This window comes from Condylostylus longicornis, unplaced genomic scaffold (genome assembly GCF_029603195.1).
Source record: "Condylostylus longicornis isolate FDR11 unplaced genomic scaffold, ASM2960319v2 ptg000160l, whole genome shotgun sequence".
Classification (NCBI taxonomy): domain Eukaryota; kingdom Metazoa; phylum Arthropoda; class Insecta; order Diptera; family Dolichopodidae; genus Condylostylus; species Condylostylus longicornis.
This window is the reverse complement of record NW_026578128.1, coordinates 669,774-690,432: the sequence shown is the minus strand read 5'-3', so window position 1 is coordinate 690,432 and position 20,659 is coordinate 669,774. Positions and strand designations below refer to the sequence as shown.

The following is a 20,659-nucleotide window of genomic DNA, read 5'->3' as shown; positions in this document are numbered from 1 at the left end:
AAAGGTACTGGAGAAAGAAAAATACAAATAAAATATTGTAAAACTTACCCAATTATAGCGCTTGCTCCAGGTCGATCAGGTCCTTTCCATCTTAATGTTATACTACTTTGGGTAACATTAACAACTTTTGGTGTTCCAGGTGTTGATGGAAATGTATTTGGATCTGGTGATCTATGCTGTATAGTGCTACCACCTTTTTCAACCTTTATAAAGTAAAATATAAAAATTTAATATATTATTATTTTAGAAGAGTTTTTCATTAATTTTAAATAATTTAGTATATATGAATGCATTTAAAATTATATTGCATGTTTGTCTCATATGTGGTATACACGAACATAATAGTTGAGAATTATGACTTAAAATTATTAAAATTCAAATTGATAATTAGAGTTTGAACACTGAACTTGAATAAATGCTTTCAATAACTGCGATATTATGTATATAGTTTATATGTTAAGTATTAAGAATTGTATTCCAAAGAATAAAATAGATGACCACCTCAATAGTGTGAATAATCTCATACTCATAACATATTGTTGCATTTAGAAATAAACATTTTCTAAATGGAAATTTTGTTCGAATCCTATGTATTCGAATTGTACTTGTATATTGAGTTCAGGTAAGTATGAAAAGGTTTTAAGCTATACTAATATTTCTACAAAACTGTTATATTTTTAGGTAAACCAGTTTACTGTTTGTGATCAGGACAAATGAGGCAAATGTTTATTAAACAAATTTTAGTTTTCATCTAAAAGTACAATAAGGTCAAAGATTTATTTGAACAAATATTGCTGAATATCAGATTATACAACATCATATGTATAAAATTTACAAACATAACACAAATCAGCTTATCACGCCCCTAGACAACTTGTATAATCAAACGGAAGAAAACGTTTACTTTGGGCTTTTATTAATTTGAAAAATAAATGATCTATATTAAAAATTGCAATTATTTTCGGTCACAAAATTGAATAAAAATCAATATTTTATGATTTTATTCAAATGTCAAACCATTTCTTAAAAAATATTGAATTTTTAATACGTTTAACCAAACCTAACAAATTTACAGGACAAAAATAAATAAAAACAGATTCCACAATCTGGAACTAACCGGGATACGGGTTATAAATTATATTATATATGTACCTAAGAAATATGAATTTTGGTTTTAAGCATATTATTACTTTTCCTTGTATAAGAAAAAAAAACCTAATAAATTCTGATAACTTATCGTAATACCAGATGAAATATTACTAAATACCATATGTTGTTCACTTAACTACTTTGAAGGCATAATATACACAAATAGTATAACAAAATGACTTATATATCATAGTATAACAGAATAGTATAACAAAATATAGAAATTAATTTGATATATTTGTATATAATATGCAGTTAATGCATAAACTAATTTAAAAACTTGCATTATTTTCGAATAAAGAAAAACTAAAATTCTGTTGCAAATAAAATAAATTTAAATCCTTTAGATTTATTTTTAATTTTTTCTGTTTTTCTTCTTATTTATATTATATTCTTGTTATATGTATAATATAAGAAGGAAGTGTTAAATTGATCTCATATTATACTTAACTTATTTATTTACCATATTACTTCACTCTTTATTATATACATACAAAAAATTTTTGATATTTTTAGTTTAGAATAAAATGAAATTTTTATATGCACACTAAAAAATTACTTTAAAACTTGAAAGAACAATTGGTTTTTCTTTTTTATATAGTAAAATTCAGTAATAAATTTTATAGTTAAAGAAAAAAAAAATGGCAAACTAAAAACATTGAGTCCAATTTATGTATTTTCACAACTTTTCCTAATAATTTTCATAAAACTATAAAGGAAATAAGTTAACTGGGATATGAAAAGTTTTTCTTCTCATATTTTATCTTAAGAAATGTACATTTAAAAAAAAAAATTTTAGTTAACATTTGCTTTGGCAATTTAGTAATTGCAGATTTCTTTTGAAAATTTCTTGAAAAACAAAAATTGCATTTTTGCACACAAATATTTGTGACCTTTTAAATATTGTCGGTATTTTCTGGCCAGCAACTGAATTATGAAAAAAGGAGTTCAAAATTATGACAAATCGGCGGCACAAAAGACGAACTAATAAAGGCCTGAAGTTTGGAATTAATTTTTAATATAAAAATTTTATTCTGCCACTTCTCTCATATTCTGCAAATATAATATTATAAATAACGAATCGCTATGGGAAAAAAGATAGTGGTGAGTTTTTAAATCATGCCGAAAATCCCATTTTCACAAAAATTTTTCTTAACAACATCTTTTACCGTATATTCGTATCTTGAATAGTGTATTTCAAAAACTTGTATATTGTTTGCCCAAAATTTCATATTGTTTGCCTCTATAAAATACGGATTTTGAAAAGTATACCAATAGGAAACACAAAAAACTTAAGCACTAATTTCAAGGTAGCTAAAATTTTTTTCCTTAATTTAATAATAGGCATTTACTTAGCTGAAATTTTTTATAACTTAATCTTAGATTGTTTTAAGAACGGGAAATGTATCAAGAACAACTGCTACTTATAACAATTTTATTTTCAAGTACAATACTGCTTAAGTCAACCATCAAACATACATGATGTGTTTATACAATACCTATATTATGTATACATTCATAATACAAGCTAAATATTCCATAGAAAAATTTCGGTTTTGTACAAAAGAATGACAAAGTCTTAAACATATTTCTTATTTTGTTCTTGTTTTTTTTTCCTTTCTGCATTAATGGTGTGTTAACTTTTGAAATAAATAAATTTGTGACCATAATTTTTATAGTAATACCATAGAGTAGACTAAGCTATAAAAAGAAAAATTTTTGTATTACTTGTTTTTTTTATTTTGTTAGTCCTAAAAATAAAATAAATAGGATTTTAACAGTATTTGTATTGTTTAATGTCCTATGCCCTTGATATTCTCCTCAACATACATATTATTATTCAAATATGTATGTATGTACATTATATAGATATTTATGTATACATAGAAGTTTGTTTTTGTATATATACAATAAACACTATTTTGTTGTTATTATTTATTTTTTGAATGTATGGTTAAGTAATGTAATTTTTAATGGTAAAAGACTCCTTCAATATATTTTAGCAAAACTAAAATAGTCATAAAATGAAAATATGTGCATTGACTTTAATTTTGTACAGGGTTATTTCAATTATGGTAATATGATAATATTTTCAATTATGGCCTTGTTTTAAAAAATTTGTATTCTATTTTATAAACTAGTCACTTGTTATAATTAAATTGTATTATATATGTACATAATTCACGGTTGTACAACATGTATTATATCATACAATTTGTATGAATTTCGATTTTATAACAAAAATTATAGGTAACACAAAATATTATGTTCGTGATATTATATTCGTCCGGAATATAAATATTATATAGCCACCAATTTAAGATTCAAAATTTAGAAATTTTTTTTTTGATTTTACGATGCAGATATTTTAGCTTCTTTTCCAAGCAAACACGCTACACATTAATATCGTAAATATTTGCAATAAAACAAATAAAAAATTTAAAATTCTTTTCTTATCCATAATTTTCTAAAAAAAAAAAAAAAAGTTTTAGTACTTTTAAGTCGACCAATAATAATAACATTAAAGAAGTATGGGAATAAGTAAAATCGCTCATTTAAAGTACATTACCAAAACCGAGCGCGAATACAATAAAATTTACAACAAAAAAAATAATAAACGAGAGTGGTAATAACAAAATTGTGATCATAAATTTTATTGCAAATTTTCTTTGGATTTTTTTTTTTTCAATTTTAACTCTATTCTTTCTTTTTCTTTTTGCAATAAGTAATAAGATTTTTCTTCTCTTATACCCACCCCATTAACAACTTGAGTGCAAACAAATTGCACTTTTGTGCAAAAATGCGTAAATTATTTTTCTTACTTTTAAATTAAAAAAAAAAGGAGAAAAACTAAATTAGAAAAATTTTAAAAATTATCCCTATACCAGAAATGTGAACAATAGAGAAAAAAAGAGGACACGATTTATATTAAAAATTTATTAAAGTTAATAAGGCTTATATAAAATAAGGTTCAACAAAAATAACAATAAATAAAAAAAGAGCAAGTTTACTCGTACTCTTAGAATTATTTTATTAGAGAAATATGATGAGAATCACTCCGTTTTACTTTATCATTATTGATAATGTCACTGAGAAATTTTCAATTTTCATGAATTTTGTCTTAGAACAGCAGAAAAGGTACAGTATCGAGTTCCGTTATTGCTCAATTAATACATGAGTCGAAAACAATCCAAACATATTGATAATTTATACGATATTTACCCATTACTTAATCTACCTTACCGTAGGAACTCTGTTTTTCCTACGAGTATTAGCACAAATTCTTTGCTATCATCATCTATTACTAATCGACTCATAATCTCTATGTAAAGAAAAATAGCATTTTTTTTATTATATACCAAGCCACTAACATTATACTTCTAAATTATAATCATAAAATCTGTGTATTTTATATAGAAAATCTTGTTGGGAAAATTTAATTGTTCAAATACTTGAAAGTTAATGAAAACATTTCGCCAAAAAAAAAAAACAGAGAAGGTATTAAAAAAATAATAATTATGCATTTTTTCTTAACAAAAGATTTTTTTTTAAATAAAAGCGTTAAGAAGTGGTCAAAAGGAGCGGTTCATTTATGCTACTAATTTTTTTTTTTTTCATTAATATTTTCTATACAATTCGGAACAAAAGAAAAAAAAAAGAAAACTCATAACTTTTTATTATCATAAAATGACTTAACTTTCAACTTGCTAACTGTGATACAAAAAAAAAAATTTTTATACAGGGGTAAAAGAGGTTTGTACACTTGCACATTTAATGGTGCTTAATATATGTATGTACATACTCGTATTTTACTTTTTAAGATGCTTAAAGAGCTGCTCACGTTAAGGTAACAGAAATAATAGAAATTCATTTTTAAGATTGAAATTAAATAGAAAAATTTGATAATGTTATGGGATCTACATATTTAAGAACTAGTAAATTGTCGTTGCAATTCTATAACCAATAAAATTGTACAAAAATTGGTCAATTGTTGATTTCGTCTTCCAATTTGTAGTAATTTTTGATAAATTTATATAGGTAGTTAAATATTTTTTTAATATTACCATTTTCTGACATCTTGTGAATTCGTCCTTCGAGACTTGTGAAGAATTATTATTACCAGTTAGGCGTTTTATATCATATATATGTTAATATATATAGGCATCGTACGCCTACCGCAAGTTAAAAACTCTGTCCACATGCGCGACGACAAGAAAGATGTTTTTAAAATACGAACTTGCGAAATCGGATGGACTCCTGGTGATGTCCCGGAAGAAAATTGCCTGCCTGACGGCGGTTTATGATCTTTCCAACACACTGGCCGTTGTTGAGCACGCGTTTAGACTAGGGTTGCCTTTCAACACAACTTGTCGCAACTACCGGGAAATAGACAAGAAGGAGACCATTTTTCACTATCTCTGCAAGGGTCCGACTCTGGGCGAACCAGACAGATCACGTGAGATTTTTTCAGAAAATCATAAACATATCATAATTTTGTTAATTCGACAAAAACTTAAATAATTTTATGATTTATTGATACCTAATTGTGAAAAATGTTATAATGACAAACTTGTCAAATGTAAATGTCATTTTATCAGCAAAATGTCAAAAGTACTAATCACAACACTCTTAAATTAAACTGAGGTGAATATTTTCAAGCCCCCGCTATTATATTGTTTACAACTCGCCTACTTCACCACTCTTAGACTATGACAAAATTTAAATTAGAAACTTATTTATTTCAGAATATTTATTTAAAAAAAATCATAAAATGTTAAAATTATTCACATTGCTTACTTTGTTTTTTGTTTCTAAATATTACTATGTTTGATGAATTTGAGTCAAGAGCATCATTAAAATAACAAGAGCATAAAACAAAAACAAACACAAAAAAGTATCACAATTTGAACTTTAACTCTCTTTCAATTTTCATATTTCCCAAGCTAAGAGAACTTTATTTGTTCTCAACTTTTGCATTTTATTGCAAAATAATATACGCAAAAAAACAAAAGATGACACTAAACATTTCCAAGTCACTTGTTAATATACAATTAAAACTCATATAAACTTGGATTGTATGGCTTCACACAGTAAGTATGCACATAAAATTAAATGCCATCTAAATATTTGAGATTTTCTATATATGCTTATTTTTAGAAGAACAGAAAAATTTTTTTATTTAGATGCATTTTTTAACTTGCATTGCTGCTGCAGCTGCGGATTTTTTCAATGGAATGTAAATATTAATTTATTTCATCACTCTCGCCCCTTCACCCTTACAATTCCTTTATTTTGTACAGTTATTCAAGGTATTTTTATTTATAGGTACGTACTTTAAACTGAAAAATGTGAATATATACTTTATAAGCAAAAATAAAATGTGATGACGGAAAGATAAGGGGGGACATAAAAACAAAAAAAAAAAGGATGTAAATATTTGCATCCTGTCAAATTAAAATATTTTATGCAATTTATATGATAGGGTTTAAAACTGAACTCATAAGAAAAATTTAATGAGCCGTTATTTCTTCATTTTCATTTCTAACCATTCTTTCGTCCTTTTTGTTTTTGTTTTGTTATTTTCTTTATAATTCGTTATTGATAAGAGGGCAAAAAAGCCATTTTTTTTTTTTAAATAAATTGAAATATTTTATATGAAGGACTTTTTTATTTTAATAAAATGACTATATAATACGATATTAAAACAATAATAATTTCAAAGTGAAAGCAAAAAAATTTAGCAGCGTCATTAAAAAAATGTCACAATGGTCTTAAGTAGGATTTTGTTTTTATTTTACGAATGTCACAATAAATGTTATTTCGTTTGTGATTCATTACGGATTGTTTTCTCATTTTTATCTCCTTGAGAGGACATAGGACTGTTACAAAATTTTATTTGCATGAATGTTAGTATTTGAGTCTTAATATTTTGTTATTGGACGGAACGAATTAATAGAAATTTTTTCTATACAATTGCAGAACAGATGCATGGCGTAATTAAAGGAATGAATTAAGAGAGAAAAATAATCGTGTACATAACAGTATAAAGTTAAGCGAAGAACAATTCGCCGGTAATTTCTTCAAGCCTCTGTAGCTCAATTGGTAGAACAGTTGCCTAGAGAGCGGTCTAGTTCGAGGAGAAAATTTTTTAATAAATTGCCTTTACTCGTTCGTTCGATTACGTCATCCATCTGCTCTGAAGTTGTTTGAGAAAATTATAATAGTTAGTGCTTAAATATTCGGGAAATACGCCAGGTATTTGGCATGCCATATCACACATTTTGGCATCACTATTATAACTATCATTTTCTACCTGAACTCGTCAAACTTGAAGCCTTTGAAATTCAAAATTATGCACGTTCTGTACCACAAAGAACATTTAATCAACTTCAACATTAGAAAAATATTATTATTTTTACATTTTATGAAAACCTTATTATTTTTCACTTTAAGAATCCATCCGTCTCTATTAAAAACAAAAAATCCTTAGGGATAAAGTAAAAAAAAGTGCTGAACATAAAACATGTTTCTGTTTAAACAAGACAATTTAAAATTTCCATGCAAATTCTTCAATATCTGAAACCAGCGTAATGGAAAACGAAACAAAAAGGAAACAACAACAATAACAACAACATACTCTCTTATTTTATTCCTTGTTCGTTTTTAATTTAAAAAAAAAAAATAATTAGACAAGTTTCATGTTTTCCTCTGCGCCATATACAAAGATACATTGAGGAAAATAAGCAACAAAAAAAATTATATTACACTAGTTCTAGTGCAAGGTAAATATAATTATGTACCTGTGTTTATGTGTAAAAAAAATTTACGTGCATATGTATATATACGTGTATATTTGTATATTGCACATAAACAAACTAATCATTAAAAGAGAGAAAACTTTATTATTTTAAGGTAATATTGAATTGCATATCAAATGGTTGTAAATCTTTTTTTAATGAATAAAATATGAGAGTTAAAAAAAAAAATGCTGATGATAGTTGTTTGTTTTGTTTGCTGTTTGGTTGTTAGAACAACCGAAAATTAATGTTATGATGGTATTACACTTGTTGTTGGTTTTTTATTATTGCTGTTATTATTGCTCTTAAAGTTATTAAACAAGGATTATATATGATGAACATGAGAAAGAATAAGCAAAAAAAAATAATAGAGAAAAATAACTCATTAGTAGTTTTAATAAAAATGAAGATTTTGATGTGCATACACACATAGGTACTATTATTATTTTTTTTTTTTGAAATTTTAAACTTGTCATCAAAACTCTGTATAATAAGAATAAAAATAAACAAAAAAAAAAGAGATTGAAATATTTTCGAAACTCTTGTCTACATAATTAAATATTTTCCATGATTATTAAAAGAAATAAAGTGTGTATTTACTCATTTTTCATTCAAGAGAATGGCACTTCAAGTTTAAATTAAATTACTCTTTTTGTATATTGTTATAATTGCTATGGGCTGTTTTAAAAAAAAAATTTATGCACGTAATCAGTCCCACTTCTGGCTTGTTTGGCGTGCTATGCAGTAATTTACGCATTTTCGTCTAACTTCATCATGCTGAACACATAATTAGTTATAGAATTAAAGCCTGGAATTTAACTTTCAGCTTTTATCAGTTACAGGTATGTTATCAAGTTAATGACACCGTTAAGTATTAATTAAAATTTTTTATTTTTCAAAATTTAGTTATTTTTTTAAATTTTTAATTACGCCCGTGTTTTTCAGCGCCCATTGCAAATGTTTACTTTGCATATATAGTAGATCCGGCACTGCACATAATATAATTAAAGAACTTTCGATTATTAATAGAAAAATTAAAATTACCCTAGTCTCGTAGTAAAGATAGTGTAAATAACGACTTGAATATTTTTAAAATCTTCAGAACAATCAAGTAACTGATGAACTTCTAAAAGATTATTTTCCTTTACTTGTACCGAACATGAAATTGAAATTTATTTTTCCTTTTCGAAGAGATTTTTCTAAATAATAATGTAAGAATAAGATTAATAAAATTAAAGTGAATTTCCAACTATTCTTTTCAATTTTAGAAAATTTTAAAATAAAAATTTACGCATCAAAAAAATATCAGCATAAATTTTAGAATTACCAACATTGTATAGAGGCTGAGTAATGCAATGCAATTACCATAATTTTGTCTTCCTTTTAACTAGTTAAAAAATATTAAAATTATGAGCGGTAATAACTGCAAAAATTCTCTGTTTTTTTGTTCTTTTATAGCAAACTGATAAAATCAAACTTGTACCATAATAAATTTGAATTACTACCATGGAACCTACATAATGAAATGTAAGAAGCGGAGTGAAAATAGAATAATTATAATTATGGCGTCATTTATAACAAATTATCAATGTGTATAACAGTTTTATATTTTTACATAATATGTAAAGAATTTCGGTTCCTGTTTTCTTTGCTTTTTTTTCAAAAATGAAATTTTATTATATACGTTCAAATAAAGTTTAATTCTTTTAACTATAATGGCATAATTGTGTATTTCGGTATACACAGTTGTAGAGAAAACAAAAATCAAAGCTCGGAAACTCTGGTAATATCAAGGCTAATATTATAACAAAATTGCTTTTTTTCCTCAAGAGCTGAAGGTGACAATTGACAAATTTAAACGGAAAAAAGTCTTACATTCAAACAGTATGGGCGAAATGGGCCAATCCTCTTCCAGAAAAGGCTTTCAAGACTCGCCCTTCGTTTACAGAATCTTAATTTTTTAACTATTTTGATCGAAATGATACTGAAATGAAAGCTGTAACCGGAGTCAATTTTGATTTCTGCATTAGGATAATATGAACAGTTTTATTTCACAAATGTCGCTTTGGTACAAAAATATTTTAAATATGAACTTAGCACCACATACTTTTCTCTTTATTACTAAAAACTGTTCAGATATTTAAAAAAAAACCCCCACCATATACTAAATGATTTTACGAAGTCATTTAAAGAAAAAAACTTATTGCTTAACATTTTTTTGGTACGGATTAAATAAATATCACTGGCATTTTAAATTATTCAACTTGTCATTAGCTTTTTTTTTCGATTTAATTTTTTATAATTTCTGGTTAGGTATATATGGGCTTTAAAAAACAAGGAAAAATAAAAGCGTGGGGACAGAGTTAAGACGATAATCTTTTGGAAAAAAAAAAAGTGACTGCAACAACAATAAAATGATGAAAAAAATTAAACGTAAAATGCGTGATTGCTGGTTGTAAAATCAAACAAAAGTCATTTTAAATTGCACTATAAAAAAACAAACTACATTTTTACATTTATCACACATATATCGTGTACTTGTAGGGTTTTCCAATATGAAATGGAATTTTCTGGAAAATTCAAAATCAGAAATTTTTAATTTTAATGTAGAACAAAGATAATTCAAATGATAGGCGGGTTTAAAACATTTCGAGCATAAAAAATATTTGAGAAAATTTACGTCATGTTTGGTAGACGAGATATTTGAATATCACGAAATTGAACGAATAGAGATATGGTCTATGTACTCGAACTTAGAAATTTATCTCGGTAGCCCCCTATTGTATTTAGCAATAGGGGGCAACACACAACCAGAGAGAGTCGTTAGAGTCTTAAATGCATAATTTCCAATTATTCCCGGTTCGAAGTAATGACAGGAGAGGAGGATAAGTATAAGTGATATAAGAAGTTTTAATTAATGAAAAAATCAAATTTGAAATTTTTACAAAAAATAGATTTTTTATAATAAAATTCTGAAGAACCCTATACGCGTTGTGTAATTGGAAAGTATATAAAAAAAATTTGTGTGCATACGGGGATTATGACCCTCCAAAACGTAAGTTATTACTCAGATATTTATGTATATAATAATGTGAACCTAAATGTACATTTTTATTTTAAAAGTGAAAAGTAAAGAGTAGAAGAATTTTGCTTAAAGGAGCATTTATTGGCTATAATAAAAGTTTTTTTTTTTTTTTTTGATGATGATTCGTTCTTTCATTTGCTCTTGAATTGCTTTCTTGTTTTTATTTTATTTTCTTTGTTTTTTTTTTTTTTTAATAGCAGATGGGATTGTGGTCGTATACAATGACGGATTACTAGTTAAATTGTTTTTCAAGTTCCACATTTGCCCATAGCATACAATATTTCGAATTCGGTGTATATGAACCATAATAGATATATTGTAATTGAACAAGATTTTATGACCATTTTAGAATGAGGTGGAATCAGTGTACATAGTTGATTTGAAAAACAAAAACGAAATGAATAAATCTATATGTACGATCGTTAAAATGCTGCTATTGAAGTATTTTTTTTAATGGTTTTTTATTTAAGTTTTTTATTGGTTTTTTTTTTGGTTTTTCCTCGATTTTTTTTTCCTGTAATATTTTATTTAATTTTCTCTGACTAATGATGTATATTTTTATTACCGTAATATGTGTATAATATGCTAGAAATGGTTTGAAATAAGTCAAATTAATTTTATATTTTCTAAAAATTTTCAATAATCTACCGTATTAAATAAAATTTTATTGAATGTTATGGATGCTTCGAAAACGAAGGAGGATTGAATTTTCCATTAAATTAAAATTTACTTCTTGAACGGCTGAAAATTCCGTATAAACGGCGTTTTAAATGAATATTAAAACTTAAACATCGAAGACTCTGTCGCCGAAAGTTAAATGAGTTTTCCTACATTTTTACCTTAATTGTGCAATAAGCTTAAAGAAGTGACCTTAGTTGTGAGGTAGGAAAGCTGTTTAAATGCAAATTTTACATATTCAAAATTCAGTGTTCAAAGTTAAAAGTATGCGAACAACACACAATACAAAATGTTTGAATAAAATAAATAAATTGCTATTTAAATGATAAGCTTACCATTAATGTGGCTGACCATGATGTTTCACCACTTTCAGATGATGCTGTGCATGTATAAAGTCCAGTATCAGCCAATTGTAAATCTATATAAATAAAGAATAATAGGAAAAAATTTGCCTTAAATTATTTGATATTCAATTTATATTTATTTTAATATTCCATATGATTTTAATCAATAAAATTCAATTGAAAGCATATTTAATAAAAAACTACTTAAAATATCAGATTGGTATTTCTTTGGATTGGTACAAAATTTTAAACAAATTCATCTACTTACCATCAATTTTAAGTGAACCACTTTGAACAATCATAAAACGATGAGTATTTTGTAATGATATACCATCTTTATACCATTTAATTTTTGGTATTGGATTACCAGTAGCACGACATGGTAACATAGCATAACTACCTTTTGGTAATGTTTGATTTGTTGGACCAATTTGTATAATTGGTGGTGGTGTATCATCAACTGATGTTACCTATTGAAGGTGAATATTAAATTAAAATATTAAATAAATTGAAAGTATAATTATATAAATTTTGCAAATAATTGAGAGAAACATTAACCAGGATTAGAAATTTTAATTATTTAAGAATTTCTGTCAACTCTGACTAATAATAACAGCTGAGAAGAAGTGAATTGAAACCTTTGGAGGACACTCTCCAAAAATTTTGTACGCTTTATAAAATTTTCATACTTATAAATTTAAACATTCACAGAAAATACTTAATTTTTAGATATGTAGGGAATTGTTTGTTATTCCACAATTATCAAGATTTCATTAAATTAATTTCGGATTGGTTGCACAATAAAATTTATTGAGTACTCTTCCTATTTTGAATTGGAAAATTTTCTTTTATAAAATAATCAATATTTCCTTATTTTTCTTCCTCTAAAATTTCCCATTTTAAGTTTATAATTTAAGTGCAAACAGACATTTAAAAATCATCTATAGGTATTGAGAAATAACTTCTACTAGCTTATTGTAAATGATTAAATTAATTGTTGATATTCTATTTTCACTTTCACCTACAACTTTTACTATGCTACCCGTATAAACTGGTAATAATGGTAAAAAAAAAGAAAATTCAATCTATAAGTAAATAAACATCAATTAAAAATTTATTTTATAGATTGAAAACTAATTCTTCATTTTGAAAGAATGGAAAGGAATTTAATATTGTATACTTTATTCAAGTGCCCTTAGGTGATTTGTCGTATATAGCGGAAGGACATGAAAGAGAATGAGAGGTTAAATATAAATAAAATAAATTCTCAATTATATTTGAAATTACAAGAATAGACATAAATGTACCTGTTATATATATATATATATATATATATATATATATATATATATATATATATATATAAAGTGATATTTACCTGTAAAAATGCTCGAATAGTTGATGAACCAGCAACACTTAAGGCTGAACAAACAAAATAACCAGCATCTTCTTTTTGTGCACCACGTATTTGTAAAGTACCCTTATTTGTAACATGCATATGACCATATGAATTATCAGGAAACATTAAAACTTGTGATCCTTCTTTTGTCCAAAAAACTGATGGCGGTGGATTACCATTTGCAACACAATCAAATGTTGCAATACCATTTAAACCAATTTTTTTATCTTGCGGTTTTGTTGTGAATATTGGTGGTGCTAAAAAAATAAAAAAAAATATTGGTTACTTTTATTTTAGAGAATGGTTAATGTGATTTTTATTGTTGTAATTTAAAAAAAAAAAGATTTTTTAATGGAAAGTTTAAAATTTAAAAATTTGAAGTGCAGACACTAGTAATAAATAAATATCTTATTTATCTATTTTATGCTTTCAGGAAATTGAATTGAAGAAGTTCAGTATTAGAATAACGGCAGACATTTCCTCATTTTGAATATACTTGTATGTACATGACAAATATTATTTTTTACTATGGTATAAATAATATTTTATGGGAATACTGAAGATAACGCTAGAGGCCTTAAGTTAATGAAAATTTGGGTTGTAAATTACTGGATTTTAAAGAAATAACAAATCGGAAATTAAAATTTTAAATTAGAGGCTTGCTTTTAAAATTGAAAATAAATTTCTTGAAGGCATATTAAATTTTAAATTAACTGTTAACCGGGGTGTTAGTCTAGTAACTTCAGAGTTAATATTTTATTGAAAATATTATGTTGGTATTAATACAATATCATTGACATGACTTTGTTTTAAAAGCATGCAAAGCCAATAATCCTCATAAAAGCAAAGAAAAGTGAATTTGTTGGTCAGTAAACAATTGATCTCAAGAAAATAACAATGTTATAACCCAGTTTTATAGATTCTGAATGGAAAATCAATTTCATTATGTAAGATTTATTTTAAACAAGTTTTTTCATTAATGCTAAAATAGGACACTCTTTGTAAATTTTTTAATTACTCTGAGTTTTTGCATGGCACTTTTCTCTTCCTTTTAACGAGACATTAACTTTCAATTAATTTTATTTTCTAAAAATTTATTTAAAACTTAAAGGTTTAATTTCTTTATTTACAAAATCTATAATTCAAAATTAAATTTAAAAATTTAATTACATTGAATTCGAATTAAATGAATTTCTAAAGAAATCAATTGAAAAATTTACAACAGAAAACAGGAATAAAATCCTTTAAAAGAATAATGAATAAAAAGATAAAGAATTCAGTCATTTTACTTACAATGTACAGTTAGATGAGCTTGGGCACTAATCTCTCCAACACTATTCTGTGCTTCACAAATATAAACACCTTCATCTTCTGATTGAACATTTTTTATTACAAGACTTTTGTCCTCTTCTGTTATACTCGCCCTATTAAATACAATAAAGCAAATAAAAATTAAAAAAAAAAAATGGAAAGGAAATTTTATAAAACCTTGTTCAAAATTTTTTTTTAAATAAAAAAATTGTATAATAGGAAATTTATTTTATTTTTTTTTTTTTCAATTTGAAACAAACTTTTTGTGAAGATTAAAATTAATAAAAGAAAAACACACTTTAATAGGAAAGCAACAGTTTAAGGTAACAATAGAATGATAATTTTTTTTTTAAATTCCTTTCTCTTTTAAATTTTTATTACCTTCCAACTGGCATATTTCCATCATTTTTTCGCCATAATATTTGTGGTTGCGGATCTCCACCAACTAAACATTGAAATGTTACTGTTTGACCAGCTAAAATTTGACTATCAGGTGGTTCTTTTGTAAAGAATGGTTTTACTGTAATGATAGAAGGTAAAGGAATAAATTAAATAACATTTTATTACAAAGGTATAATATTTTGCATAAAGAAAAAATTTAAATGTATAGTTTAGTAGTAGTAAAAGGTACAAGTAAAATTGTAATTTTCTGGAAATTTTCAAAAAGTTCACATATCCAAAATTGCTATCAGAATGCGTCTAATGCCCACCAAGTCTAATTCCCACCGAATTCCAATTTCAAAGGCTTGATAATTTTACTATCTTTTTCTTTCTCTAATTGAAATATGCAAAGAACATAATTTTTTAATAAAACTAAATTGAATAGATTCGAAAATTAGGTAGTGAAACTTTTGTAAACTAAATGACGTTGACTGCATTTAAAATTTCCGAATATGAAAAAAACTATGCTTTAAAATAAACTTATCTAATTTTAAATGAAAATTATATAAAACTTTTGACTTTACTTAAATTGTTAACCAAAACTATTCAAGCTTATATAAAATATACCCAAATTATTAACTCTCAACTAAATACCAACCAATTTAACAGAATAATTTATTATTGAGCGTTTTTTTTTTCTTTAAATACAAAATCGCAAAGTTAAAAAGAGTTAAGAACCATAAAAAATTTAAAATAATAAAAAAAAAATAATAGGATTAACTTCCTCTTAATATAAATTATTTCTTAATTAGTTATCGGTATGGCTATTATACTTTAGGCAAAATTTCACCCGGAAGTATGCAATATTTTTAATGAAAGCAAAAAAAAAAAAAAACATCAGAATTTATTACGGAAATATGGTCAGACATTTATATATTATATAATTTATATAAAATATTCCATTTTTTATTCTTACTCACGTACATACATACCTATATAATTATATATTAACAAAATTTACATAGAATCTGTGTGAGTTTTTTAACAAATTTTTTTGTTTTTGTTACTTTTATTTTTAAAACTTAATTTTTTCCTTTTGGAAAATTCTTTTAACTTCTATCCATGCATAATCTACATTTCTATAACATCAAAAGCTTTTCTCTTTTAATTTTTTTTTATTTTTCTTATTTCAAAATTTTAAATTAATTTTCATATAATAGCTTAAAGGTAATAAAAAACTTTATAGAAAAAACTGTATAAGAAAAATAAATTAATTGAATTCTTTTGAAAACTTTTTTCTATTTATAAGACTTTTTTATTATTTTTGTTTGTTTTCTTTCTTATAATATAAAATTTAATCTCATTTTGGTGTACCAACATGTTTACTTACTTATAAAGTGAATATTATCAATAGTTACCCCTATAAGTATGCAAAATAATGAAATTTACTTAAATTTTATTGTAATGGAATATAAAAATTTCTTTCCATAAATCATACATAATTATTTAATATACATACATATATATGTACAAGTATACACATTATGTGCTCTATTGTTCATATATGATTGTATGTAATTTAATAAAATATTCCTTTATGACAAATATACCACCCACCCTACGAATTAAATTTTTTATTTCTGTTATTTTCTTTTTCATTTTATTCGTTTTTATATTTTTCTTTTGTGTCGAAAATTAATTATACTTTGCCATAAATTATGGTGACAAATCAACATAATAACAGCATCTTCTTTTTTTTGCCTCCCTTATATATGCAATTATAATAATTTCCCTACAAAACGAAAAATGCTTACTAAAAAAAAAAAAAATGGAGAGAATATTTATATGAAGAGAGAGGAAGAAACATTCGAGTAATAGTATTATAATTAACAAGGTTTTCATTTTCGTTTTGTTGCTGCGATAATAATGAAATAATCCTTGAATGCTATAAGAATATAGTTACGATAATGAAAAGGAATAAGTAACTGTATTCTCCTATGTTATGTTACTTGTTCTATTTTATAACAATTAAATTCACCAATAGATGGCAACTATATATGAGTATTTTTTAGTTTTAAATAAGAAATCGGAGAAATTTTTGATGGGGATGGTGATAATTGCTTATTGCAAAATATTTTTTTAATATTCTGCAAAAACAGTGAGTAAATTAGAGAGTATAAGTGATTATAATAACGTACAATAAAATATTGAGTCTATTTTTAAAATTATCAGCTTAGTAATTTTATAAAACTGCATTATGACACTCAGAATAGCTTAAATAAAATTGTAATTTCAAAAGAGCCTACAACAAAAGGTGAATTGTCTTGAATTTGACGAAAAATTTCGTAAACATTAAATTTTATTGAATATTTTTATTTAAAACAGCATTATCGCTTAAATTGAAATCAATTTGTATTTGTAAAGGATTTTTCTTAAAATCCATATACTATAAATAATAGTAAACATGATTTACTTAGGAAATATTCATCTAGTATTTATCCCTTATTCTATTGAGATAAAAGTATATTCTATACAATTTGTTTCAAATAAATTTTAATATTGTAAAAATAAAATAAGGACGAAAACATACTGTCGTCGTTATAAAAATTTTTCCTTGGTTAATAAATTTTTCTGTAAAGTTTTAAGATTGAATTGAGAATTTATATAGAGCCCTTCTATAATACGAAATCATGTTTTTTTAAATTCCTTTTGGAATATAAAAAGGATCATGATATGTTCTGTTTCTAAATTTAGTTTTATTTAGTCATGTAGTAGATTTCGGTGGCGTTTTTCTTAAGAGAACCAAAAACTATGTAAGTACAGTGAGGTTTATGTGATTTTTTAACTTAGTCACACCCTTTAGAAAAAAACTGACTCTTTAGAAAAAGCAAATTTTCAATTTTATAGTAATTTTGAATTCATCCATTCATAATAGAACCACAAAATTCAAGTGAAATATGAAATCGAAAATTAACTTATTCTTTTGTGAAATTTCAAACGCAAGATGGAAAAATTTTTGAGGGCAAGATAACACAGTATCAGAAACTGGAATTTTTGTTGAGGTTATTTCGTGCTAATTTTAAAATGAAAACACCAGCTAAAAAATTTTCAATAAAAATTTTAAATTAAATGTTATTTTTAATTTGAAATTCATCAAATTTTAAAAATTATTCAAAAATAAAATTAAATTCATATTTAAAATGTTTAAAATTTTCCAAATATGTTAAGCACAACTAAAATTCTTTTCAACCAAATAATAATGATTCTACTGTAACCGTTTACAGTCATATAAGTCTTGAATATTATAAATTAGATTTAAAAAGTAGTAGAAATCAAATCAGAAAAAAAAAAATAATCTCAATTCTAAACTTTTACACGAAAATTTTACACCTTTCCAAGCTATAGTTATGTGCATCTAGACATCTACATTTTTGTTTTTTCAATTTATTCACAAAATTCGTTTCCTTATAACGTTATTAAGCTTATGTATATACGTTGTATACTCTGCATTATTATAGAGTCTTTATACCAAATGCAATTTAATAATAATAGTAATAAAAATAACAAAAAACGAGATATTTATATATATACATACATATATACATAATTTACATAATATGTGAGTATGTACTTAACATGTTATGGTACAGATAGATTTAAAAGTGAATTTGCATATATTATGTAAGATGTATGTGAGTAAAAAATAAAAAATAAAGTTCAAAACAGAAAAAAAAAAACACGGTTTTTATGACTGTTATTGTTGAGAAAGAGAGAAATTTTTACAAAAAAAAAAACATATAATATTGTACTCTTCATCAGCAGGATCTTTTTGGTATCCTATAAAAAAAACTTCTTGCCTTAAAAATTGGTTGTTGTGTAACATTTTCTTTTTTATATCGTGAAAAACATGTAATCCAATAAATTTTAACTGTGTATGTGTGTATGGAAAATTTTTTTTCTTATATACAATTTAAGTATATTTGAAGTGCATTATAATTATATTCGCATTCATCTAATTTTCATTTTAGCCACATACATACTCGAACACAGAGCTATAGTTGCATAAATTTTTCTAAATTTAATAATATGAGAATTGTATGTAAGTATATACAAATGTGCATAAGTTTGCTTGAATTTTCCGAACCTTGAACGAAAAGAAATTGAAAATGCAAAAAAATTGAAAATTTCTGTAGCCTTCTTTTGAATTTTAATATTCCATTGAAATAATGTTATTTTTTGCATTTGCATACACACTTTTTTTTAGGAGAAAGAAGAAGTAGAAGAAAAATAATGTTCTTTTGTGTAGTATCGCGTAACATTAGAATAAAATTCTTATATGTAAATGAATAAATTTTTTTTTTTTGCTAAAAACCTACATTATTTTATTTAAGTGAAAGATACGTGTGCAAGTAAATATGCAATACATACACGTTATATATGTACACGTACATAATTATTCAAAAGTTAGTTGAGAAAATCGAAAAAGGAAAATTTTTAAAGAATTATTTTTATTTTAAAAGGAATTATTTTTCTATTTTCGTGCTAACATAATGATTTTTCTTAAGACAGTGCTCCATTTTTTTTTTCAGAAAGTTCCTCACATGAATTTATAAATAATCTGCCATTACAAAGATTTAGAAACTGAGTTAATTTAAAAACTGAGAAAATGGAAAAGTGTGATGCTTAATACATAGAAAAAAATTTTTTAAAAGCTTTCAATTTTTTAAAAACTTTCTTCTTGTTCAGTGAGCCAAAAAATGAGAATGGTCCCGTGATAAAATTTATTAAAGTACACAATATCTGACACTTCACATGGCAAATTTGCATAAGAAATGAAAATGTAAGTCAAGGAGAGTAATGTTCCAAAATTATATCAAATCAAGCGCATTGGACAAAATTTGAAATGTACTAATTAAATGTGAAATTTAGTTAACGAGTTGATTAAAAAATATATCGGAGTTTGCTTCCACTAAACATTAAATTTTTGGATTACGCTAATTTTTGTCATAGGGCATAGGCCACGTTTACTTCTTCTATATTGTACTAATGAACTGTTTGAACACGCTATATACATAGCGTGTTCACAAGAATTATTTCAGAGGTTTGTTTTACTCGTTTTGTCCAATTATGCGTAACACTTCTTTCAGTTTTTATATATATCTTGAGATTATTCAAATAACTACTTAAATATTTAGAAATTTCAAATTAAAATGAATATAAAACGAACCTTAATTTCTTTTAAGAGCACATTTGATGTTTCGAAGAGCACAAGAATTGAAACCCGTATAGTTTTCGTAGTTTTCAGTGCATCTTTATAGACTAGGCAAAAGACACAATTTCAAAATAGTGTTCACTTACGGTAAATAAATTAGCATAGTAAAATTAATTGATTATGAAAAAATTATAACAAAATGTTTGACAAGAACATTTGTTCAATTGCATTATATAACAATTTGTTAGAAAAATGCTCAAGAGCAAAGTGACCTAACTCAGATTTACAATTTATTGCAAAAAG

The 20,659-nt window shown here is 24.9% G+C and overlaps 1 protein-coding gene across 1 annotated transcript in view; it reads right to left on the bottom strand.

Moving 5' to 3' along the window:
- Positions 1-20,659, bottom strand: part of LOC129616036 (roundabout homolog 2) — a 149,408-nt gene that overhangs the window by 40,832 nt on the left and 87,917 nt on the right. Inside the window, exons 6-11 of the mRNA XM_055531470.1 lie at positions 15,145-15,283; positions 14,746-14,876; positions 13,432-13,709; positions 12,322-12,523; positions 12,045-12,127; positions 49-203 (exon numbers count right to left, since the gene is read on the bottom strand). Of these exons, the coding sequence (XP_055387445.1) occupies positions 49-203; positions 12,045-12,127; positions 12,322-12,523; positions 13,432-13,709; positions 14,746-14,876; positions 15,145-15,283 (988 nt within the window). The remainder of the gene's footprint in view (positions 1-48; positions 204-12,044; positions 12,128-12,321; positions 12,524-13,431; positions 13,710-14,745; positions 14,877-15,144; positions 15,284-20,659) is intronic.